Source organism: Lactuca sativa, chromosome 1 (genome assembly GCF_002870075.4).
Source record: "Lactuca sativa cultivar Salinas chromosome 1, Lsat_Salinas_v11, whole genome shotgun sequence".
In the NCBI taxonomy this organism is placed as follows: Eukaryota; Viridiplantae; Streptophyta; class Magnoliopsida; order Asterales; family Asteraceae; genus Lactuca; species Lactuca sativa.
This window is the reverse complement of record NC_056623.2, coordinates 118769051-118797019: the sequence shown is the minus strand read 5'-3', so window position 1 is coordinate 118797019 and position 27969 is coordinate 118769051. Positions and strand designations below refer to the sequence as shown.

General features: G+C 33.5%; 2 protein-coding genes and 1 pseudogene across 2 annotated transcripts; all 3 read left to right on the top strand.

The window, feature by feature from the left end:
• The first annotated feature begins 296 nt into the window (after positions 1–296).
• On the top strand, positions 297–1481 carry LOC111898313 (probable receptor-like protein kinase At5g59700). Its single transcript, XM_023894231.2, has 2 exons — positions 297–1382; positions 1470–1481. The coding sequence occupies exons 1-2, from the start codon at positions 456–458 to the stop codon at positions 1479–1481; spliced, it is 939 nt and encodes a 312-aa protein (XP_023749999.1). The 5' UTR covers positions 297–455.
• Positions 1482–4251: 2770 nt separating this feature from the next.
• Positions 4252–5528, top strand: LOC111898303 (U-box domain-containing protein 12-like). Its single transcript, XM_023894221.2, has one exon. It carries the CDS (start codon positions 4523–4525, stop codon positions 5399–5401), a length of 879 nt encoding a protein of 292 aa, XP_023749989.1. The 5' UTR covers positions 4252–4522; the 3' UTR covers positions 5402–5528.
• A 10665-nt stretch (positions 5529–16193) lies between these two features.
• LOC111898293 (isoamylase 1, chloroplastic-like) lies at positions 16194–27644 on the top strand (annotated as a pseudogene).
• The last annotated feature ends 325 nt before the right edge of the window (positions 27645–27969 follow it).

Genomic DNA, 27969 nt, shown 5'->3' with positions numbered 1-27969 from the left:
AAATACAATGCCCAATAACGTGCTTGATAGTTTAATACTAAACTCAGTTACAAGGTTTACCTTCACTTTATATTAGGCAGAACCGCATAAAGAAGAATAAATCCATCTGAATTGTGGAAAAAATATCTATAAAAAAATCCAAAAAGAAATTGAAGTCAATGTCTCCAGCTATTTTTAAAATACAATACCCATTAATAACGTGTTTGATAGTTTAATATTAAACACAGTTATAACGCTTACCTGGTGCCACCCTCACCCAGCACCTGCATCGCTGATCCTCTCTTCCTCGTTCAACCTCTTCTGAACAAAACCGACAGTAACCCGGCCTACCGCATCTCCTCCAGTCGCCTCGCATCTTCATCTCCTTTGACTACCACCAGCTCTCACCATCCCATTCTAGCCCAGCTCTCACCCTATCCCTCGCACCGTGACACTACCATATCAAATTAAAGACGATGTCTTCTTCAGGAGCAAACCTTGAAAGTTATAAAATTCCACTGGAGGAGATAAAACGTGCCACTGAAAACTTCAGTAGGCAACGATGCATAGGAGGCGGTGGATTTGGTGCAGTCTACAAAGGAAAACTCTCACAACGCTCGGAAAACCGCACAGTTGCAATCAAGCGCCTGGGTAAGGACAGCGACCAAGGAGAGCATGAGTTCCTGAACGAGCTTGAGATGATTTCCAAATTCCACCACGAAAACATCATCTCTTTTATTGGGTATTGTGATGAAGGTGGAGAGATGATTATAGTTTATGACTATGCCATAAATGGAAGCCTTGATCATCATCTACAAAACCGATCTAAGATGGGTTGCATATCATGGACAGAACGCCTCACGATTTGCATTGGGGCTGCTAGGGGACTGAATTACCTTCACTCGGGTCTTGGGGAGCACAACAAAGTAATACACAGAGACGTCAAGAGTTCTAACATATTGTTAGATGAGAATTTTGTGGCGAAAATTTGCGATTTTGGTTTGTCCAAATCGGGTCCCAGAAATCAGCCTGATACCAAACTCTATACAAAGGTTGCTGGTACACAGTTTTACATAGATCCCACTTACCATGAAAGCCGCATACTCCAAAAAGAGTCAGATGTATACTCGTTTGGCGTGGTACTCTTTGAAGTCCTGAGTGGGATGCTGGTTTATCATGAAAGGATCATTGAAGATGAGCAACAGTTTCTAATGAATTGGGTTCGACGATACCATGAGATGGAACCACGCATGGTAATTGATCCTGATATAATAGATCAAATTGACAGTCGTTCTTTTGATACTTACAAAGAAGTAGCATACCAGTGCATAAGCTATAATTTAATTGAGCGCCCGACAATGGACGTTGTCCTTAGAAGGCTTGAGGAAGCATTAACTATGCAAGTAAGTCTTTTCATCTCCTTCTTTTTAAGTGAATCTAATTTCATATGTATGAATAAAACTAACGTCATACAATTAAAATAATTTTAGTTGATTGCCTAGTTTCTCCAAAAGTTTGTAAATCACTGATGCGATTTAGACGTATATGGTACAACTTTTATCATGGATTATCTAAAGTAATCACCAAAAGTATATATATATATATATATATATATATATATATATATATATATATATATATATATATATATATATATATATATATATATATATATATATATATATAGATCCGGTAAGAAAATTTTTTTGTTATAAAGGTAAAAGGTTTTTCTTCTACATATTTTTTTGACGAACAAAAGAAATGAATCACTAGATGATTCATTTGTAAAATGATTTACAAGAAAAAATTCTCAAAAAAACATCTTTATGATTCATTTTTAAGTAAATTTAGAAAAAAATCACTTTTGTGACAATTTTACTGAATAACAACAAAATCATTGTATAAATGAATCATCGAGATGTTTTTTTCAGAATTTTTTTCTTGTGAATCATCTTATAAATGAATCATCTAATTAATCATTTTGTTTGTTTGCGAAAAAAATATGTAAAAAAAAAAACTACTTACCTTCCTACCAAAAATTTCCTTCTTATTTGTTTTTTGACATTATATATATATATATATATATATATATATATATATATATATATATATATATATATATATATATATATATATATATAATTGTCAAATATTTATTTGAGCCTACATATGGTTTAGACGCTGCATTTAATTAATATTAGTGGTTTTGATGTTGAAAAATGATGTAAAGCTTAAGAGTTCTCAAGTTAATACAAATCTTTTGGTTATCGAAATAACATGCATCGTTATCGTTCTCGTTCTCTCTCTCTCTCTCTCTCTCTATATATATATATATATATATATATATATATATATATATATATATATATATATATATATATATATATATATATATATATATATATATGGAAGTTCTTTTAAAAGTTAATGATTTCCAAAAAGTCGAAAACATCTATCTGCTCATCAATATTCAAAACTAATACCACTAATATTCATCAAATCCTGCATCTAAGAGTGATCAATGATTATAAAAAAAATAAAGGTCTGACGAACTTGTTTTTTTGGAAATATGCATATACACATGTAAGCATACATGCATACATATTTATATTTTCTTTATTTTTTAACGTTTTCAAGTTCGGATTCGCTTAAACGTTATTATTATAGTCTTATTGTTATGTTGATTTTGTAAAAGATTAAAAAAAATACAAATCTATATTTGTATATATATATATATATATATATATATATATATATATATATATATATATATATATATATATATATATATATATATATATATATATATATATATGTGAACATTCAAATATCCTTAAACGTATATTAAAAAATTGCCAATCTTTTCTAATCGTAGATATAACTTAGATGCACCGTTTGGAGAATATTGGTGGCCTTGGTTTTGAAAAATAATTTGCGAATTAAGAGTTCTCGAGTTTTCGTAAATCTTTTTGTTCTGAAAATTACACTCACACATACATACATATACATATATATATATATATATATATATATATATATATATATATATATATATATATATAGTGAATAGTTATTATCATAATAACTAAATAACAAACTAAAAAGTTACTTAACATAATTTTTATTAAACAAAAATAATTACTTCACTACTTTGTTTACTAGATCACAACTTTGCCTCATTCATCTGCTTTAATGGAACAAGTTGGTAGCATTGTTTAGCAACTAAACTTGTTGGCAGCAGAAGTAGGTTGTACACACAATATTTGTTTCGGTCAGTGAGGGAGCCATAAAAATTGTTTAAGGGTGGCAGAATTTTTTAACGGAAAACGTAAAGATGAACCTCTAAAAAGTCAAGGGTAAAATCGGAAAATTTTGGGTTTTGGATGTTGTATTTTTAAACTATCTTGTAAATATATAATGATACCTATATGCATTAAAATGTTACCGATACAAAATATTATTTATTATTTAGACTGAACGCACGAACGAAATCTAAAAGTATTAGTATTTTACGATGTCTCTATTTAACGACTATTATAAGTACGCATTCGTTATTTTTCAAAGGTAATACTAGATATTAAATAAAGACATCAAGTTTACTGAATAATAATTGGTAATATAAGTGCAAGGTCAAGTTATTTATTTTCTTCTTCTTGGTCTATTAAAAATGGTCTAGATATTAATAGGGACATCAACTTATTAAAAAACAAAACAATACATAGCTTACATATTAAAACTATAACATTAATAAAAGTAAATTAGAAGATTAAAACGATCTTAAGGGTTGCAAATAAAATGAAAAAAAAAAAAACAAAAACCGATAATAGGGATATTGATTTCAAAATTATAATTAAATAGCTATCATGAATTATCATCTCCACATTGAAGATAAGGGGTATGTATATGTTAAAGCAAGAGTGTTGCATCATTTGTATGTTGGTTGAAGACAAAAGAAACAAAAGGTTTCTAACCTTAATTTACTTGCAATTTTCTTTTCAAAAATTTTATATTATTTGAGATTTTTTGAATTATTTGAGAGTTTTTGAGAGTGCTACCCCACGCTACCAACTAGATCCGTCATTGGTTTCGGTACATGTGGAGTTTTTTTTATACCAACAATAATTAAAATAGTATACGGTTTGAGAAAAAATAATTAGTATTATACCATACTCCCCCTAATTAAAACAAATATAGCTATCTCTAAAAAAAATGTTGTTGATGTTATTTTTATTATTTAGTTACTTTTTTATATTTTTATTTTTAACTAACAAACCTTTTTAATCAGTCTTAATCCTATATTTCTAATTTTAATTAACAAACCTTTTTAAGATGGTGATATATGGTCATTGTAAATAACTTAAGAAAACTTGTTAGTGTGGGTGTGCGTGACTGCGTGGTGATTGAAATCAGTCACAAAAGGTTGAATTATGTGTAGAATAGAACGCTAAATAAGGATTTTTTGCATAATGCATGGCATATAAACCGTGTCACCTATTTCATTTTGAAAAAAATTGGTTTAATTCATATTTTTTTCTTTTTGTAGATGGCGGAGCATTCTCTCTCCACTCCAGTAGACCATTCCACGGCAGAAAGTCTCCTTTGTAAGCTTAATTCTATCAGTACTTATGACCAGTGGATCGCCTCCAGTGAAATCTCCCGCCTTACAGAAAGCAATCATGAAAACCGAGTTGCCTTTGCCCAAGCTGGAGCAATCCCTCTACTATCAATCCTTCTCGAATCACTGGATTCTGATGCTCAGGAAAACGCAGTGACTTCTCTTCTTAATCTCTCAGTTTATGAGGAAAACAAAGTTAGCATGGTGTTTTGCCAAGCTGAAAGAGCGATTGCTGATGTGCTGAGAAACGGTAGCATGGTAGCACGGGAGAACGCAGCTGCTACCCTTTTCATCCTCTCTGTAAACCACGAGAAAGATGTAATCTTCGGTTCTGGAGAAGCGGTGTCAGCTCTTGTGTTACTGTTGAGTGAAGGTACTGAGAGAGGTAAGAGGATGGCAACCAATGCGTTGTTTAATTTCTGCTTAGATGAGGATAACAAAAAGATGGCAGTGAGGGCGGGTGTAGTCCCGATTTTAATGGAGCTTCTTAGGGAGCAACACGGTGTTTTGAAAGATAAAGCCATAGCCATTCTAGCCATACTTTCAATCCACCTTGAAGGAAGGTTGGCTATTGGTAGAGCAGAGGCTGTGCCCATTCTGGTTGAAATTATTGGGAATGGATCCCCGAGGAACAAAGAGAATGCAACTTTAGTTTTGGTGGAACTTTGTTTGGAAGATCAAAAATATTTGGTGGAGGCTCAAAACCTTGGAGCTATGGAGAAAATCATGGAATTACTGGAGCAAGGTACGAATAAGGGAAAGGGAAAAACCATAAAGCTGCTTGAAAAGATAAAAGAGTTGGATTAGGATATTTTTTAGTAATTATGTAATTGTTACTATATTTACATAATGTAATTGTAACTATGTGACTATGACATAATTGATACTCCAAGTTACATAATTGTTATACGGGGGTAAATGTGATTTTCATGTCACGTTAACAAGGATGACCGGTTCCTCTCAGTCTTGATGAATCCTTAGAAACACAAATGAATTTATTGTGCCATTCTGCATCAATTTAGGACATCATAACAAGAATCAAATGGCATCTTATTTTCTTCAAAGTTTGAATTCCAGCAAAGTAAGTTATCTTATTTTTATAAATTTTGGATTTTGGATTCTATGTTTTGATTAGAAAAAAGAGGGATGATTTCTGCAATTTTAGCCAACATCTAGTATCATAGCTTTGTTGCTCTCAGTCAATTCAAACCAATTTCGAATCAAGAACTCACATTCCCGTTATAAGCACGATTCAAATTTAATAATAAAAAACCAGAAATTTGTGATTGTTGCATAAAGTTGACCACTAGAAACCAATAAGACAGCCTACTCTTATGCATAGAATCATATAATTTTGAATTCTGGTTTTCAATCCCGTCCAAACGAGTCCCCTTTGATGATACGTTATGACGTCGTGAAGGGGCGTCCTTGACCTCGTCAGTCAATGCGGTCAATAGACCTTCCCGAATCAAGTGGGGACGACTTCAAATTGTTGAAGACGCAATGGCTGTTGGTGCTATCGCGCGATTGTTTTTTTATTCATCACATGGTTGTCAAAATCGCGATCCTGATCCTACGATCGTATTATCCTACAATCCTAGGTATGAAAAATGATCTGGATCGTAAATGGACCGTATTTCGGATAGGTTCGCAGGTAGGATCGTAAGATCGTTATTAGAATCGTAGGATTGGGATACGATCCGATCCTACCTTCCCTTGATTTTTCTCTCTTTTTTTTTGCAAATGAATTTTTTTAACCACTTTATGTCTTTTATCCTTTACCGATTTACCGTTAATCATTTTGTGTTTTGACTCTGACTAATATTTTGAAGTTTTTATAACTTTTGAACTAAAAAGTGAATGATTGAAATATTTTTCATTTTTCACTACAAGAATATATGCCTCCAATGACACACAATTTACGATACACACTGATTTATGTTACGCAAAAGAGAGTGTCCTTAAAATAGTGTCATCTCTTAAAATTTTTTAAGGATTTACGTCACACATTATTGCGTGTCCTTAAATTAGTGTCTCAAGAAAAAAAAATTAATAACACGGAGGGTGCTTTATCTTAAATGTGCGTCGTCTGTACCCGTCGCTTTATAATTTTAATGAAACGCGCTTTTTAATAGCTAAGGGGGGAAATGGAATCCGTAAAAATCAAAACCCCCGCCTGTTCGATCCTTTCTCAACCATCGACACTAATCTTTGAATTAGCAAGAAAGAAGCCCCAGGGATCGACTTCATCTCCACCCACCTCCAGCTCCTCCAACCCTAGTCCTTCATCCAACACAACTCGGGTTTCTCTACATGAAAACCTCCAACTAAATCCTCCACATGAAAAGAACCCTAATTGGCGGCCACGTTTTGACATCAGGTACCCTTGGGATGAAAGCCATCTTTTGACATAAGGGTCCCCTTGTGATCTTCTATTAGGGACGATTGCTCATATTTAGTTCATACATCCCCTCTAACCAAACCATTAGCATCGCAAAACAACCCTAATCTTCTGTTCGTTCGTCTTTGTGTAGGGCTGTCAGATTTTTGATTCACCGTCGAGGGAAGAGGGGGAAGACGACTTTGAGACAAACTTTTCTCCAGCCTAAGGTATCGATTCTTATTATTTTCTTCTCCTTCTTTTCTGTATTCCCCGCCAAGCACTACCTACTACCATGGTCGGCAGCCTAGGCTGTCGAGGTGTTTCTGTGCCGCCACCTTCCATAATTATTTGGTTGTGTTTGTATATGTGGTTGCTCTAATGTGTACGGTATTCAGGTCCTTCACAACAAACAACAGTTGTCGGCGTGATTGCTCTCTCTCCCTCTCTCTCTCTCTCTCAAGAATCAAATTTCTAGAGAAAGGTTTGAGATGTTGGCTTGAGGGAAGGAAGAGGCGGCGAAGGTGGCTCAAATGAAGGAAGACACCAGACGGTGGTTGTGGGGAATAAAGATGCAACGATGGTTGGGTTCAACCCTTTAGATTCGCGTCTAATCCTTCTAAGGCTCTTTCATCATCGATTCTTTTCTCTCCTTTTTGTCTATTTGTTTCTGTGGCCTCGCGTTTCTCATCTCCTTCCTCTTCGCCCCTTTATAACTTTTCTACTACTTTTCAGTTTACAATTCTAAGTTTCCCCCAAAAAACTACAAGATCTTGATCACGATGACCTATTTTTCTTTCTAGTGTAGGTTTTACCTAAATCAGATGCTTATATATATGAAAAAGGTTTCTCTAGTTAGTTCTAGTGTCAGATTTGTATGATTATTTCATGGCAGAAGCCCTTCGCTACGCACTTGCTGCTTAGATAGGTGTGCTCGACTTTGATTGTTCTTGATTTATGTCACTGGTTTGCTGTTTTTTTTTCTTCAAGTACGTTTTACGTATGTGTATGTCTTTGAAAGTTCTTTTCGTGTATATACAATAGTGAGAGGATTGAGAGGAATTGTTCATCTTCTGTGCACTACTATTTGTACTAGGGCAAACTTTTTTTTCTTTGTTTCAACATTTACAGTGAACGAATTATGGAACATTTGTATTTGTAATATTGTAACAGTCACAAGAGCCACTTATTTTAGTATCTTTTTGTTGGATTTTGAACATTCTAACACTCCTAAGGTGTGCATGCAACCCTAATAACGTTGGATCTATGTTATCTCTAAAAATACATGCAAATAATAATTTCAAAGGTTTACATCCTAACTAGCATAGCATAAAGAACTAGAACCATAAAATACTAGAAGAATGACATACCTTTTGATAGTGATTGATTGCTTAGAGATTGAGAGCCTAGCACCAATAGTGTGAATGCCTCAAGTGGAATCACAAATCACCAGAAACTTTGGAAACTTGAGATAATAGTATATTACTTCTTGAAATTGGCCACCCTTAGTTCTCACACAACTAGTTGTCATTTCAAGCATCATAAGCATCTTTATATAGTGTGGAGGATTAGGGTAAACCCTAATAAACTATGTCTTTTCCTTTCAAAGGATCCATGGGTTAAAAGCTCCATGGATCATCCATGGACCCCCATGCATGCTTAGCCAATTCCTAATGAGTGTAAGCCCACATTATATAAAATGGAATCGCCCATGTTTAATTAGTCACCTTTTTTATCACTTAATTAATTCATAATTAATATAAGATCAATACTAATATAACAATATGATTTCATATTAATATATTATAAATTATAATATATTAATAAATCATAAACATACTATTCTCATAAGATTATCCATAATAATTATTCGGGTGAAGTGCAACCTAAATGGACCATGCTGGGTCGGGTCAAGTATATACCAAATAAGTTATGGACTTAGACACCCTATCCAGCAATCTCCCACTTGGGTAAGTCTAATAACTGTATTTACCTATATTACTTCAGGAACCAACCAACAATCGTAGCTCTCGAAAACTTTGTTGAACTATGAAGCGCCATTTCAGATAAGTGATCATATAATCCTCTGTTCTCAAGATATCAGCCGGACAAATACATGGAAGAACGTCGTACTTATTGTCCAACAGTTTGTTTCCCGATTTCCGATTTGTTTGACAAAGAACTTAATCAAACACATCAATTTAGTTCTGACCGGGCCCGGTACATAGGTCAAAACAAAATCATCGAGGGGCCTAGATATCGCTTCTATTTCTAGAAGGAACAGATAAACTTCGAATCATATGCTTGTTCTACTACTTGTTGAATTTTACACAAAGGCACGTTTTATGACATCAAGTTACTGATGCGTTTTCATGCCATCAATGCACAACCAACTCATAGGCAACAACTCATATCTCTAGGTTTGAAGACTTATATGATATTACTGTCTCACGATCACTCGAGATAAATTCAATGAAGTGATACAAGTGAGCGTGGGTTAATTCCAATACTCTTAACATATGAGCACTCATGAATGTTGTAGCAAGCATTGCTATATCTAAACACATTTAGCCATCTACAAACTCAATTCGTGACAGTCTTAATTCATACCTACTTCCAACATCTGAACGACTGTGGAGTGTTTAAATAACTTACTCATTCGGAAAGAATAACCTAGCTATTCTGGAAGTCAAAACATGCAAAGTGAAACACAAGAATAATCGAATCCAATATGGTCTCAGAACGCTTTTGAATATAAATAGAACCACCTTTTATTTATCACTATATGGATTACACATTATTCATTGTATAATGTTTCAAATAATCAACTTAATACTTGAATAAAACAACAGTTGTCCCATGCTCCTAGCATGTACACTTTGTTTTCTAAACAATAGTTATGCCATACTTCAAGTATGCACACAATGTTTGTCTATGATCCTTACCTTGTGAAATAGATCAATTGAACATGATTCCAATGATGCTCATTTCACAATCCCAAATCCTTATTGTAAATGTGAGAATTCCTAATTCCTACCATTTACCAATAACTGTTAGATTTTAAACTTATATGCATTGTTCCTCTTGTAATGATTATGCATAAAGTCACCAAAACCTTGTCACTAGTCATTACAGAGTATTCCAAAGAAGATCAACTCTATGGAAACGAAGTCTGATATTCAAAGTACATTGCTTTGAATATCCTTCTTGCATTAAGGTTTTCTAATCTTACACAGATTGAATAACTTCCACCTATGGAGACGTTTCCATAGTCCCATTTTGACTATCACTTCTGAACAAGAGTTACCTCTTTTCAGAAAATGTCAATATGGTCCTGCCAAAATTACCACTATACTTCCAAATGTCCCTGAGCAACCAATCTTTGGAAAGCCTTAGATTGTCCTCGACAATTGCTTAATCACTTTAGTCACATCCAGTTCTAGACTTTTCCTCTCGCAATGCCTTGAGCATTTGGAAAAATTTAGAAAGGATGAATATTATTGCACTTGCAATCGATCCTATATCCGAAGCATATGGGACAAGATTCATGATGTTTCACATAAATACATGATACTAGACCAATCTTTTGCTACAATATTTTTATTTGCCATGTCCTCAAAATTTGACTATGAAGAGCGATGTCGTAATCATAATCGAATTTTGAGAATGCAATATATATAGAATTTCCTTAAGTTGAACCATTCAAACATAAAATTCACATATATATATATATATATATATATATATATATATATATATATATATCCTTGACTAAAGATGATTAAAATCTCAATCTAAGCTTTTAGAATTGAAATGAAGTATAATTTCCTCTCCCTTAATTACAACAAAACAACTTTTTCAACCCCTGCAACTTCACGAATTGAAACTTTTGTTTTTCTATAATTAACATTGCTAACTTGCAACACTAAACATAATAATCATGCTCTGACTAACATGATTATTATCAGCATAACACTTATGCTCCCACTAGCTTTGACATGTTTCCAGAAATCTGCTGGACTTCTTAAATTTAGATTCATACACCTCTTCTTAGATAGCTCAAATGTGTGTCTAAACAATTTTAGAACTATGAAAAGGGATGCCGTAATCATAGTCTCAATTTTTTAGACCTTTTCCATTTCTCACAAGTCCATGTTTGTGTGCCGGTTAACCACACACGCTCCATTAACGACTTTTGAAAATGCAAATATCACAATTGCTATCTACTTAAAATCTACTTAGTGAAAGCGTTTCATCACCATCATTTTCATGAATCGGAGAGAAACCTTACGACACTTAGATTTTAGTGCTGTATGAGCTCCTATCCATGTGGATTTGTCGAAACCATAATTACAAGACAAGGTTAGTGACAAATTCAAACTCATATTGATTGAACTTGTTCAATCTTAATTTCTTGCCACTTGGTAGCACAAGGGCCCACCACTGCTTTCAAGTTGTTATGCACACAATTGAGAACTCACAGAACTCATATACACACTCAACTTTACCCGAATAGGCATAGAAACAAGAGTTATGTCAATACGATAGGTTACAAACCTCAAGTCGTGTGCTAGTGATAAACTATAGGTTTTATCCTTGATTAGCTTTTGAAACTTTCAACACCTTTAAGACTCCCACTGTCCTCTTGACATATAAGTTTCTCTTTGTCGAGAACCATTCCTTGACAAACAAACAAATATTCAAGAGTGAGTGCGGATTCTTATCAAGATAAACACTTCACACAATTGGTCTTAGTTTTTCTTTGTCTTATCCCAGACATCACAACTTACCAATTTCAAATGTACAAGAGTACAAAACATTTTACTCTTACATTTGACTAGTGTTAATAAACCTTTTTTAAGATGTGTCACTCAAGTTACAATCTTGGAGTATGACTCTAAGACTTTGTTTTGGAACGAAGTATGCCTCATATTCTTAATTTAACCATTCCAACAATTCATGACTCCTCTTCTTAGCCATAAGAATGCACTAAGATGTCCTTAGAGGATCAATTGTGATATGGTATCTTAATCATTAAGATAATCATAAAACATGATACTAAAGTACTCTCCCATCTTTTTCAGATTGAGAAACTTTCATCTTTCTGCCCAATTTGATTCTTTCCTATTCGTTCTACCACACATTGAAAACTTTCCGATGCTTCAGAATTATACTTAATCTTGTAAGTATAACCATATTTACTAAGCTTGATCAAATCATGACGAATAGTCTTATCAATCTTTGTGGTGGACTTGACCAGTGCACAAACATGTGTACTCGATCCCTTTAGTCCTATCCTTGTTCACATAAGGAATTAGTCTTAATTTCCAAAGATGAAAATTCTCATTCATCATACTATACAACTTGCATGATTCCAAGTTTCGGTCCAATTGAAACTTGGGTGATGAGAACCTTTCCTCATTTGGTAAATTCAGACACTACCACAAATGAGAGAATCAAATTCATATTTCCAATATTGCTATTACTGGAAACATATAAGCAACAATTTTTCACAAATGCCACTGTAAGGATATTTTTAAACTAAATAAAATTAAAAACTTTTTTTTCCTTTTATTTTAAAACTTTGCGGAAAAACTTATCCTTACAATCCATATGAAAACCTTGTTGTTATCTATTCCTAAGCAATATATCATAACTCTTTAAGTAACAACTCAAAATTCTGATTACCGAACCATGCGATCGAAATCCATCTTGGCAATCATAATCAACATGTACTTCCTTTAAGCTTCCTATCTTTTCTTTGATTCTTAAAAACATCAACATGTGACCCATTCGCATTATGTAATAAGAATCTCCAAATAGGAACTTACTAGAGTTAGACAGTGGACTTTACCTAAAGTAGAGTCAAACTTCTTGACTTGATCAACCTTATGATCTTTCAGGTGAATGGGGCAGCTTCACAACCAATGCCCCTTCCTTTGGCAATAAAAACATATGGACCCTTTGGTAATGGCTCATGATACTATCTTAGACTTAGCCTTTCTCTTTACCATTTGGTTAACCGTGTTGACTATGACCGATCCCTTTCCACTGGGAAGAGAAATCCTTTTCTAGATATCCAATGCTACAATTCCGCAGCACCAAGCAAATAGATAATATCATTAATGGTCATGTTATAGTCTGTCTCAAAGTAGTCCCAAAGGGACTCATTATGTTACTAAGAAAGTGATTGAATATCCAATTTTCACAAGACTTTGACACCTAACTCTCCCGGCTTGTCAGTATGTGACTTCATCACCAAGATGTGATCAGACATAGATATTGCTTGCCAATAGGGCTTGAGTGACCTTAAACTTGTGGGTTAGGGAGAATAATTGGAGGAGGTGGAGGAAGTGAAGCATGATGTTGAGAGACACCATCTTCAAGAGATTTAGGAAGATCATAGTTGTCTGAACCAAACATCTATAATGGGAGAAAATCAAGTTAGTTGATTCAAGTCCTTAATATAACACCCAATATGAAATATTAAGGCTAGGACCCAACACAATATTTTATAACTTGGAAGAGGGATGCCGTAATCCAAGCTATAAAATATTTGAAGGTAGGAGAATGGCGATTCACCAATTTCCACCATGAAAACGAAATAATTTTATTAGGTTTTTCTTGGATTTGAAATTCCTAGATCTTTTGAGATTAATTGAACTTTTCAATGGCATGTTTCAATCTCGAGTGTGCCCTCTCAAATTTTGTGACTGGGATGCCAAGGATCATAAAATAAGGTGTGAATAACCATGCAAATTCACTTGGTACCCTTAATATTATCACCTAATCGATGTGTCAGTTACCCACACACGCTCCACCGATCTATGATAAACATTAAGTTACCCTTTTGTTATCCTTACTCGTCCAAGTTAGTGTGCCGGTTACCCACACACACTCAACCAATGACTTGGTAAGGCACAAAGTGTGAATTTCATGGGTTAGCACTATGTTCACATTTTCCTAAAGTAACTAAGATTTGAAATTTTATAGAAAATTAGTTACTTTATAATCATTATACTTTTAATGAGAATTAAAGTCATTGTCCTACCCGTTCGGCTAACGACCCTCCACCGATCAAGGAAGCGATAGGTGAGAGTGGAAACCCATTAAGTTGCCATTTTATAGGCAACAACCTTATACTCCCCTTATAGACCGACTTCGTGAATGAGGCCTACTAATGGTAAAACGACTTAATCTTATACATATATAAATATTAACGATTAATCTTATAATAGTATAAGGGTTGAATTTTAACTTTTAAAACTCTAAGGGTTTGGAATTAAAGTTTGTGTGAGACTTTAGAAATTTCAAAACTTGAGAGCAAGTTTTGAACAATCCATAAACTTTTGGATATTCATAACTTATGAGTTTTAATAAGGATTAAAGAAACATTTAATAAAGAGACTCTTGGACATCCATAACTTGAGGACAAGTTATGGAGTCCATAAAACTATTTATGATGAAAAAGACTCTTCAACTTATGTAACCTATGTTTTTAATGGACTTTTAAAAGAAAAAATTTTGGTAATCCATAACTTGAGGACAAATTATGGATTCCATTAAAACACATTAAGATCAAGAATTAAGTAAGAAACAATTTGCAAATAATTTCTATGATCTAACAAAAACTCATAAGAACATGAGCATGCATATCAACAATTTCAAGAATCATATGAACACATATAAAACTTGGAATTTTGATATTATCCTTGAAATTGGTTTACCACAATCATTACCACATCAAAAACAAGTTTTATAAGTCCAAAACATTTTATGGTAGTGATTCTAGACAAATTCCAGCCAAAACAGTCGAATATATGTTGTCAGGGGGTCCAACTCGTCGAGTGCATGAACAAACTCGACGAGTTCGATCCATTTTGCCTTGGAATCGTCGAGTCCTTTCATGGACTCGGCGAGTCTGCTGTGCAGAAAACATATAAACTTCGATTTTCAGCAATTTTCATCAAGTATTTAAGAAAACAAGCCTAGGCTCTAATACCACTATTGAGTTTTGAGCATTCTAACACTCCTAAGGTGTGCATGCAACCCTAATAACCTTGGATCTATGTTTTCTCTAGAAATACATGCAAATAATAATTTCGAAGGTTTACATCCTAACTAGCATAGCATGAAGAACTAGAACCATAAAATACTAGAAGAATGACATACCTTTTGATAGTGATTGATTGCTTGTAGATTGAGAGCCTAACACCAATAGTGTGAATGCCTCAAGTGGAATCACAAATCACCAAAAACTTTGGAAACTTGAGAGAATAGTATATTACTTCTTGAAATCGGCCACCCTTAGTTATCACACAACTAGTTGTCATTTCAAGCATCATAAGCATCTTTATATAGTGTGGAGGATTAGGGTAAACCCTAAGAACCTATATCTTTTCCTTTCCAAGGATCCATGGGTTAAAAGCTCCAAGGATCATCCATGGACCCCCATGCATGCTTAGCCCATTCCTAATGAGTGTAAGCCCACATTATATAAAATGCAATAGCCAATTTTTAATTAGTCACCTTTTTTATCACTAAATTAATTCATAATTAATTTAAGATCAATACTAATTAAACAATATGATTTTATATTAATATATTATAACTTATAATATATTAATAAATCATAAACATACTATTCTCATAAGATTATCCATAATAATTGTTTGGGTGAAGTGCAACCCAAATGGACCATGTTGGGTCGGGTCAAGTATATACCAAATAAGTTATGGACTGATACACCTTATCCAACACTTTTTGCTTTAGTTCAAATTTGATTATTGATGGTGAAAATTAATTTTCTTCTTGAAATTTGTTTTTATGGTCTTGGCTTCTCCTTTTTTTTACTTGTCTATCTTAATCAAGTTAACTATTATAATGAAGATATCGATCAAATACTTTTAGAACTGTTGTAGCTAACATAAGATTCTTCTTTTCTTTGTTGATTATTGAATTATATTTTTAGTTTCTCATATAATTACTTAAGCTGATAAATCTCTTTCGATTTAGAGTTGGTTCAGTGCTTAATATATTATATTGGAGTTATATGCACAAGGGAACATACTCCTCACTGCTTCTGAATCATGCTTATGACTCTTCTGCGTTTACACAGGTTTAAATCTTGATTCTTTTGTTGAATTCCAATAGGTTACATCATTACAAATACTTTTTGTGAATAAGTTACCAACTCACTTAATTTATCGATGATAATAAATGATGTGTAATCATGACACACCGTCAATTGAAATCTGCAAAGTCTTTGAGCAGACAGATGGTGTAAAATTATTGGCAACTCTTACTTCTTTTAACAATCAAGAAACTAAGGATATGGCGAAAGGTAGTGCAAGTGAAACTGACGCACCTGCACCACAAAAGAAAGGTAACTGCAAGGCTAGGAAGTCAAATGATTCTAGTAAAAAGAAGGATGGGGTCCAAGAAAAACAAGTTAAGTTAAAGGTTGTTCTTGTTGGATTAATGTCTAAGTCCATAACTATAATTTGTAAGACTTGACCTGACCCGGCATGGTCTATTTGGGTTGCATGGCATCATGCACTCGGATAGACTAAAATGAGAGAAATAACACTTAAGTTTTATTAATATATGATAAGTTCTAATATATTAATAAGATTATTTAATTAGTATTGATCAAAGAATTAATTTAGAATTAATTAAGTGATCAAAAGAAGACTAATTAAATATATGGGTTGATTTTGTAAATCATCCATTCTTATATAGTGGGCTAATGCTCCATGGGTTATCAAGTTGGGCTAAAACCCATAGGATGCTCCATGGTGTATTTGAACCCATGGATCCAAGAAAATGGAAGGCCATGGCAATTAGGGTTTACCCTATTTGTGACAGTATATCAAGATCATATCATTGGAAAAATCGGCACTTGTGTGTACGAATGAGGGCTAGCCGATTTTTCATGAAGTGTAGAATTTCTCTCTAAGTTATTCCAAGTGATTATGGTGTTGTGTGAACCATTTGAGGTGTCACACTTGGGGCACTAGGCACTCAAGCTTCATGAAGACAAGCACCAACAAAAGGTATGTTATTCTAACTTGTGTTGTTCAAAGTTTTGTATGTTAGATTAGAACAATACCTTGGAAAGTTCATAATTGCAGGTATAATAGAGAAAACATATATCCAAGGTATTTAGGGTTGCATGTACACTTAGGAGTGTTAGAATGCTCAAAACCCAACAGTGGTGTCAGAGCCATGGGTTGTTTTCACTTATACTTGATGCAAATAGCTTAAAAAATTGAATTTTTGTGCTGTCTGGACAGGGGACTCGACGAGTCCAAGACAAAATGCATCCAACTCGCCGAGTTTGTTCATGCACTCGACGAGTTGGACCCCCAAACAACATATCTTCGAGTTTTGGTGCTGGAATTGGTCTAGAATCATTACCTATGATTGTTTTGGAACTATAAAACCTGTTTTTAATGTGGTAATGATTATGTTAAACCAATTTCAACGCTATAATCAAAGTTTCAAGTTTATATGTGTTTATGTTATTCTTGAAAATTGTTGATTATGAATGTTCATGCTTATGAGTTTTGTTAGATCATAGTAGTTATGTGCAAATTGTTTGTTAGTATAATTCATGATCTTGATGAAAATTGTATGGAGCTCATAAATTGTCCTCAAGTTATGAATTTCCAAGAGTTTTATGTTTCCTTGATTTATGAGTTAGTTTAGATTGATGAAAAAAATTTGTGTTTTTGTTGATTTCAATCCATATTAATCTAATAGAAGTTCATAAAATATGTTTTTGTAACTTGTCTTCAAGTTATGTGAAAAGTCATATTTATGAATCCTAAAAACTCATAAAAGTGTTGTAGGTTACATAAAAATGAAGAGTTTTTCCATTAATTGTTTAATGACTCCATGACTTGTCTTCAAGTTATGGATGTTGAAAAACCACTTCTTTAAAAGTGTTATTAAAGAATAAGGGGTTACATTAAAGTGAAGAGTCTTCATTTTAATGAACCATTAAACTCATAAGTTATGAAATGAAAACTCTTGAATAGTTTCAAAACTTGTCCTCATGTTTTGGAATTTGTAAAGTTACCTCTCTTGTATACTTTAATTCCAAATTAAACATTAGAATTTTAAAATTTAAAATTCAAACTTTATGGACTTCATTAAATTAATTAAGGTGTTTAATTAAAAGAGTTAATAATTCCATAAAGATATGGTTTATGTTTAATTAAATTAATAGTATAGTTTAATTAATAGATTAAACCACCAAGTATTTTAAGTGTTTAAAATACACCCTTATACTATTATTATAATTTTAATTATATAGATATGTATAAGATAAAGTCAATCTTCCCGTTAGTAGGCCTCCTTTGCGAAGCCGGTCTATAAGGAGGGTATAAGGTTACTGCCAATAAAATGACAGTTTAATGGGTGTCCACTCTCACCCACCGCTTCCTTGGCGGGTGAAGGTTCGTTAGCCGAATGGGTAAGAACGGACTATAATTCTCCCTTCATTAAAAGTATAATGATAAATACTAAGTAACTAAGTGCTTATAAATTCCCAATCTTAGTTACTTAGGAAAATGTGAAATAGGTGCTAACCCATGAAATTACACTTCGTACCTTACCAAGTCGTTAGTAGAGCGTGTGTGGCTAACCGGCATGCTAACAAGGACTAGTAAGAGTGGCAAAGGGTAACTTGAATTTATTATAGATCAGTGGAGCATGTGTGGTTAATCGGAGCATCGATTAGGTGATAAAGTTAAGGGTGCCAGTCACAAACTTGAGAGGGCACGATCGAGCTTCAAACATGCCATTGAAAGTTCAATGTATCTCAAAAGATCTAGGAGTTTCAAATCCAATTAAAACTTAATTATATTTCGTTTTTCATGGTGGAAATTGGTAAATCGTCATTTACCTACCTTCAACTATTTTATAACTCGAATTACGGCATCCCTCTTCCGGTTATAAATAGGTTGTTGGATCCTAGCCTTAATTCTTCATATTGGCTGTTATATTAAGGACTTTAAATCAACTAACTTGAATTTCTCCCTTATAGATGTCTGGTTTAGACAACTATGGTCTTCCCAAAACTTTAGGAACAAGCTTCCTAATGAAGATGATATCCCAAAAGGCAATCAAGGTGAAAGACTAATCCCTTTATTGGGCACTAATGGGACTGGAAAATCATACTTCATTTCCTCCACCTCCTTCAATAATTCTCCCTATCCCACAAGTTTCAAGACTTGAATAGTTTTAAGTCACTCAATCCCTATTGGCAGTCAAAGTCTATATGTGATTACATCTTAGAGGTTAAGGCACATATTGACAAGCCGGGAGAGTCGGGTGTCGAAGTCTCGAGGTAGCTGGCTGTTGACTTGGTTCTTCAGTCACTAACTGATAACAGACTATGACATGACCCTTAATGATCTTACATGTTTTCTTGATGATGCTGAACCAGCAATGATTTGGAGCATTGGTAAAGCAAATTAGATTGGAAGATCTACTTCCCAAACCTATTTGGACATTGACATTGGTGACATTGGAAGTCCAGAAAACTTTCTCTTCCCAATTGAAAGGGATCGGCCATGGTCAAGTCGTTTGACCTAATGGTAAAGAGAAAGGTTAAGTCTGTGATAGTCCAGTGTACCCTTTCCAAAGAGTCCATGTGTTACCTTTTGCCAATAGATGGGGTATTGGTTGCGAAGCTGTCAAATTTACCTGAAACCTTATAAGGATGGTAAAGTCAAAAGTTTGACTCTACTTCAAGTAAAGTCTGTTATCTAACTCTATTATGTCTCTTTTGGAGATTCTTAATACAAGATGTAATGTAATTACATTTTGATGTTTTTGAAGAATCAAAGGATGCATAAAGAAAAGGTGTGCTGATTCTGATCGCATGGTTCGATGACCAGAATTTTGAGCCACTACATAAGAATTATGAGATATTGCTTAGGAATAGATAACAAAAAAGTTTTCATATGAATTTACATTGTAAGGATAAGTTTTTCCGCATGTTTTAAAATTAAAGAAAATTTTTGTTTTTATTTATTTTAAGTATCCTTACAAAGGCATTTGTGAAAAATTGTTGCTTATATGTTTCCATTGATGAGCAATATTGGAAAATGAATTTGGTTCTTTCGTTTGTGGTAATGTCATAATTCATCAAATAAGGAAAGATTCTCGTCACACAAGTTTCAGTTGGATAGAAACTTGGAATCATGCATGTTGTATTGTGTGATGAATGAGAATTTTCAATCTTTGGTAAATTAAGACTAATTCCTTGTTCACATTCGCATGTGAGTCAAGCGAAGGACTAAAGGATTGGGTACACATGGTTGTGCACTAGTTAAGTCCACCATAAAGGTCGATTAGATTGTTAGTTATGATTTACTAAAGTTTAGTAAATATGATTATGCTTACAAGTTTAAGTGTAATTCTGAAACATTGGAAAAGTTTCAATGTATGGCATAATGAATAAGAAGAATCAAACAAGGCAGAAAGATAAAAGTTTCTCCAATCTGAAAAGATGGGAGAGTACTTGTGTATCTTGTTTTATGATTATCTTTGTGATTATGTAACCATATCACAATTGATCCTCTAAGGACACCTTAGTGTATTTGTTGGCTAAGGAGAGGAATCGTGAGTTGTTGAAATGGTTAAATCAAAAGATAAATCATACTATGTTCCAAAATCAAGTCTAAGAGTCATACTCTAAGATTGTAACTTGAGTGACATAGTCTTTAGAAAGTTCATAACACTTGTCAAATGTAGAGTAAGATGTTTCCTATTCTTGTACATTTGAGATTGGTAAGTTGTGATGTTTTGGATAAAACAAAGACCAACTAAGACCAATAGTGAGAAGTGTTTAACTTGATAAGAATCCACACTAACTCTTGAATATTTGTTTTGTCAAGGAATGGTTTTTGACAAAGAGAATCTGATATGTCAAGAGGACAGTGGGAGTATTGAGACAGTTTCAAGAACTAATCAAGAGTTTTGTTAATCACTAGCCCACGAATTGAGGTCTGTAACCTATCGTGTTAACATATTCTTATTTCTATTCCATTATAAGTTGACTATGCTTGTGAGTCCTATGAGTTCTCAATTGTTTGCATAACAACCCGGAAGCAATGGTGGGCATTGTGCTACCAGTTGGCAAGAAATTAAGATTGAACAAGTTCAGTCCATATGAGTTTGGATTTGTCACTAACCTTGTCTTGTGATTATGGTTATGACAAATTCACATGGATAGGAACACTTACACCATAAAATCTAAGTGGCATAAGGTTTCTCTTCGATTCATGAAAATGATGGTAAGGAAACTCTTTCACCAAGTAGATTTTAAGTAGATAGCAGTTGTGATATTTGCATTCACATGTCGTTAGCGGAGCGTGTGTGGTTAACCGGCACACTAACTAGTGAGAATTGCAAAAGGTCTAGAGAAACATGAGCTATCTGAGGAAAGGTGTATGATTTTGATAAAGTCTTATCAAAGCATCTAGTATCAGAAATCTGAACTTTGGTAAGAAAGTCAATAAAGTATTGATTTCTAGAAGTCCAGCTGATTTCTGGGTACATGTCAATACTAGTGGGAGCATAAAGTGTTATGCTAGTAAGATAATAATAATTATACTAGTGGGAGCATGATTATTATATTAAGTGTTGCAAGTAAGCAATGTTAATTATAGAAAACAAAAAGTTTCAATTCGCCTTGAAAAAGTTGTTTTGCTATAATTATGGGAGAGAATTTTATACTTCATTCCAATTGTACAAGCTTAGATTGAGATTTTAATCTACTTTAGTCAAGGATATATGAGAATGTTATGTTGGAATGGTTCAACATAAGGAAATTCTATATATGTTGCGTTCTCAAAATTCGATTATGATTATGACATACCTCTTCATAGTTCGAATTATGAGAACATGGAAAATAAAAATTTATAGCATGAATCGTGTCCCATATGCTTCGAGTATAGGTTCGATTACATGTGCTATAATCCGGTCAAAATTTTCCAAATTCTTAGGGCATTAAGATGGAAAAAGGAATAGAATTGGAAATGACTAAAATGATTAAGCAAATTGTCGAGGACAATCTGAGGTTTACCAATGATTGGTTGCTCATGGACAATTAGAAGTATAGAGTAAGGACCATATTGACAAAAGGGGCAACTCTTGTCCAAAAGTGATGGTCAAAATGGGAATATGGAATTGTTTCCATAGGTGGAAATTACTCTTTGAATCTGTGTAAGATTAGAGAACTTAATGCAAGAAGGATGTTCAAAGGAATGTACTTTGAATTTGAGACTTCATGGAATTGCTTTCCATTGGAATACTCTGTGATGTCTGTTGTCAAGTCTTTGTGACTTCTGTGCATAGTCATTACAAGGGGATATTTGCATATAAGTTTAGAATTTAACAGACTATAGTAAATGGCAAGAGTTTGGTATTCTTACATTTACAATAAGGATTGGGATTGTGAAATGAGAATCATTGAAGTCATGTTCAATTGATATATATTTCACAAAGAGATGACCATATGTAAACATAGTGTGCATACTTGGAGTATGGTATAGCTATTGTTTAGAGAAACATAGTATGCATGCTAGGAGCATGGCATCACTACTATTTTAATTCAAGTATTAAGTTGATTAATCGAAACATGAATAATGAGTAATCAATATGGTGCGTAGATAAAAGGGTTTTTATTTACACTCAAGAGTTTGGGGCCATATAGGATTAAATATTATTCTTGTGTTTCACTTTGCATGTTTTGATTTCCAGAATAATTTGGTCGTTCTTCCCGAATGACAAATTTATTTTAACCATCCACAGTCAGTCATATGTTGGAAGTAGTTATGAATCAAGACTGTCATGAATCTGGCTTGTAAGATTTGTCTAATGTGCATTAGACATAGCAATGGTTGCTACAACATTCATGAGTGCTCATAAGTTCTGAGTATTGGATTCAACCCACACTCATTTGGATTCACTTCATGGATTTTATCACGAGTGAATCATGAGACGATAATATCTTATATTCTTGAAACCTAGAGATATGAGTTGCTGACTATGAGTTGGTTATACATTGATTGTACGAAAACGCATTGGTAACTCGATGTCATAAAACGTGCCTTTGTGTATGATTCAACAAGTAGTACAACAAGAATATGAGTCGAATTTTATCCATTCCTTTTTCCCTCAAAGGGATAAAAGTGATATCTGTGGACCACTCGATGATTTAGTGATGACAAAATGTAAGTGCTCGGCCGGGCCTGGACTGATTTGATTTGTTGAAACTAGTCAGTCGTCATAAATCAGACATCGGGAAACAACAAATGGACAGAGAGAATGATTATAATCCATGTCTCAGTCCATATGATATCTAGAATGGAGTAATATATGATCACTTATCTAATGGACAAGTCATTGACAAAGGTCAGAGTTCATCGACAAAGTTAGAGGTCGACAGAAGCTTTTGATAGATACAATTGGTAGTCGGGTTATGAAGTCATACTTGCAATAATAGTTTTAGACTTACCCAAGTGGGACTGTTGGATTAATGTCTAAGTCCATAATTATAATTGGTAAGACTTGACCCGACCCGACATGGTCCATTTGGGTAGCATGGCATCATGCACTTGGATAGACTAAAATGAGAGAAATAACACTTATGTTTTATTAATATATTATAAGTTCTAATATATTAATAAGATTATTTAATTAGTATTGATCAAAGAGTTAATTTAGAATTAATTAAGTGATCAAAAGAAGACTAATTAAATATATGGGTTGATTGTATAAATAATCCATTCTTATATAGTGGGGTAATGCTCCATGGATTATCAAGTTAGGCTAAAACCCATAGGATGCTCCATGGTGTATTTGAACCCATGGATCCAAGGAAATGGAAGGCCATGACAATTAGGGTTTACCCTAATTGTGACACTATATAAAGATCATATATTTGGGAAAAATCGGCACTTGTGTGTAAGAATGAGGGCTAGCCGATTTTCATGAAGTGTAGAATTACTCTGTAAGCTATTCCAAGTGATTATGGTGTTGTGTGAACCATTTGAGGTGTCACACTTGGGGCACTAAGAACTCAAGCTTCATGAGGAGAAGCACCAACAAAAGATATGTTATTCTAACTTGTGTTGTTCAAAGTTTTGTATGTTAGATTAGAACAATACCTTGGAAAGTTCATAATTGCATGTATAATAGAGAAAACATAGATCCAAGGTATTTAGGGTTGCATGTACACTTAGGAGTGTTAGAATGCTCAAAACACAACAGTTCTTGGGGATGCTTTGGGTTATGGACGAGAACTATCAGAACATATTATATTAGATGATGGTTTAAGTCCAAACTTGAAAGTTTCAATTTTTTTTGTATTCAATAGTTATTTATTATTTAACTTTAGCAGTTATTAAACTGCTCTGTTTGGTGTATCAAGTGCCATTGGAATCTGCTCTCAGGTTTGCATTTCCCCGATACCTATCTAGAACCATGCTCATGGTTTGTATAAAAAGAAGGAACTTGTAAAAAGCTTCGAATATAGTACTCTTCAAGTGGAGATGAAAGTAACATAGGATGTGATGTTACTTCCAATCTAGTACTTTTCAGGTGGAGATGAAAAAAAGCTTCTGTTTTGAATTTTAACAGCGATATAGTTTTATCAGTATTGATCTTTATAAAGTTGAATGTGGTGGGAATAATTATAAATTTGCATTGAGTTTGAGGTTGAAATAAGTAATGTTTACATCTTGGCTCTTGCAGATGGGAGGCTTTGTGTTACCATATTCTGAGTCAACTCGAATCTTGAAAGACAAAGAAGTTATTTGGTCGGCTTAATTATACAAACATGTAACTGGCTTTCTAACAAGTGGACATATGTTTGTTACTTTAGTGTGAAAAGAGAAGAAATGGCTTTGAATGAAGCAATAGAGAAAGCATATGTTGATAATTTGTTTGACTATGCAGAAGTCAACAGGAAGGAACCTGTAAATAATGGCATGCTGCTGCTTCTGCCAAAGGAAGAGTTGGAAGATGAAGCTTCACCTATAACAACATCCACAAAATGTAGGGGCTCAAGGTAAGTGATGCAATCTTTATTAATACTTATGGTACACTAAGGGTCTATTTTGGTTGCATTGAATATGATGACAAAGGTATTGGAATTGTTGATTACATTGCATAATTCCATTATCTTGCTTATTCCATTACCGTGTCCTTGTTTATTGCATTTCTTCATCGTTTAATTCTATCCAACCAACCATTTATTTTATGATCTTGTACGGAGAGTTCTACAACTATTTAGGATGTGGAAACACCTTCAACTGCAACCATCCTATTGTGCGCTAATTCATAGTAGATTACTTGAGGTATATAAGTTGCTACTTACCTATCCCCTGTTTTCTGTTTTTATTTTTAAGAGTAAATTATAATTTTGCTCCCTGAGTTTAGCACTTACTTAGTTTTGGTCCCTAAAGGAATTTGTTTGGAAGACATTGCCCTTATTTTATTGTTTCATAACGATTTTGATATTTGGAGCATTTAATCTAAGACCCAATTGTTGATATTTTTTCAAATGACCATCTTGCCCTTGGACCAAAACTGCAAATTTGTAGTTTTTTTTGTTAGTTTATACTTTATAGTAAGGTTTATAACATTTTATCTATGCATATGATTTATAAAAGTTCTTGGTCTATATTGTATATTGAATTAATTTGTTAATATAGCAATTTTGAATTATTTATATGTTAATATAACTTGCTATTTTAAAATATATGTTATATTGTTAACAACGTTATATCTTGACAACAAGCAGTAGAGATACAATTATAAATTGAAAATGGTTGACAACAAACAGTGGAGATACAATTATAAATTGAAATTGAATGGGGTTCATAGCCGAGGCCAAAATCATTATGAACTTCATAAAAAGGACCAAAATTGCTAATAGATCCCTTTAGGGACCAAAACCAAAAAAGAGTGCTAAACTCAGGGACCAAAATTGTAATTTACAATCATACATGTGTTCCTGATTTTTCGTCAATTAAGTTTTGTTTTATGAATCCTTCCTATACATATTGGGTAACAGAGATGCATGTAGATGGATTTCGGTTTGATCTTGCCTCTATCATGACAAGAGGCAGCACGTTATTAGTTATCTAGTCTACAAAATATCTTATATTCTGATTCTTATCTTAACAATATTTAAAAAAAAAACAACATTCATTTGTTCTTTTTTTTTTATCTTTTTTCTTTCAGCCTTTTTGATGTAGTAAATGTATATGGAAATCAAGTAGAAGATGATTTACTGACAACTGGCTCACCTCTCACCAACCCACCATTAATTGACATGATTAGCAATGACCCAATACTTCTAGGAGTGAAGGTAATTAAAATGATTATCAGTTAAACATATCTTTTAAATTATTAATTTTAACTTTTTAAATAAATAGGAAATATCCTTTCTAGCTTATAGCTGAAGCATGGGACTGTGGATGCCTTTACCAAGTTGGTGTGTTTCCTCACTGGGGTATTTGGTCAGAATTGAATGGAAAGGTCTATTTTTTGGCTCATTTATTTTCTTAAATAAGTGTTATTTCTTTTCAATAATTTATAAAACTTATTAGCCTATAAAAAAGAATGTAATTATTTCAGTATCGAGATACAGTAAGGCAGTTCATTAAGGGTACAGATGGATCTTCTGGTGCTTTTGCTGAATGCCTTTGTGGGAGCCCTAATCTATACCAGGTACGCTAATCTATTTATTATCTTTTTTTTTTTTTTCATTCTTATTGGATTTTGTTATTTTTTAATCACTTTTTCATGTTATATGTATGCATCAGGAAGGTGGTAGAATACCACGGAACAATGTAAACTTCATATGTGCACATGATGGCTTTACACTGGCTGACTTAGTTATGTACAATCACAAACATAACCTTGCAAACGGTGAAGACAACAAAGATGGAGAAAGTCACAATAACCGCTGGAATTGCCGGCAGGTAATTTTGTTCCTATATCATCTCTTTTACTTTTTATTTATTTATATGAGAATTAAAAAAATATGGCTGCATAATTTTTAACAACTGTCATATTATGCGTGTATATGTATGACTGATTTAGGAGGGGGAGTTTGTAAGCATATCAGTGAAGAGATTGAGGAAACGACAAAGGAGAACCTTCTTCCTTTGTCTAATGGTTTCACAAGTAAGTTACTTAAAAAGGACCAATCAAAAGTACATTTCTATTTTACGATTTTATCCCTTTTTCAGGGTGTACCGATGATACATATGGGGGATGAATATGGTCACACAAAAGGGAGAAACAATGTGATGATATACTCTTTGCTTTTCCTTTTTTAAACAAAAGAAGCATATGTATCTTTGAGCTAAAATTATCGTTTTGTCCCTAGATGAACTACTTCCAGTGGGATAAGAAAGAAGAGTCGTCATCAGATTTTTTCAGATTTTGCCGTCTAGTAACCAACTTCCTCCAGTAAGTCCATCACATAAATAGTTTTTATTTTCAATTTATGTATATCATCACTAAATTCACACTCCTAAAATTAATGGTCTTTTTAACAGTGAATGTGAGGCGCTTGGCTTAAATGATTTTCCTATAGCTGAAAGGCTATAGTGGCATGGAGATGCCCCTGAACTTTAATAAAGACTCCTGAATCATATTTGAAGTTTATTTTGTTTACTCTTCATGAAGGGGGTTCTAGAAGCAATTCATATAAGCTGTGCAGGGTACCCTACCAACAAGGCTTTTGCTGATTTTGTTAAGTAATTTGGTCTTCTAGTTCCCAAAGTTTTAAGATCAAAGTAAGTATAATTGATTTAAATCCTAATGGATTTGTTTACTTATCACTTGCTAAGGAATTTGATCTATATATTTTTGTAGTTCAATTGTCGCCATCGATCCAAGTCGACCTCGATCTAGATCAATCTCACCGAGGGTTGTTAGTTTTATAGGAATGTATAACCCA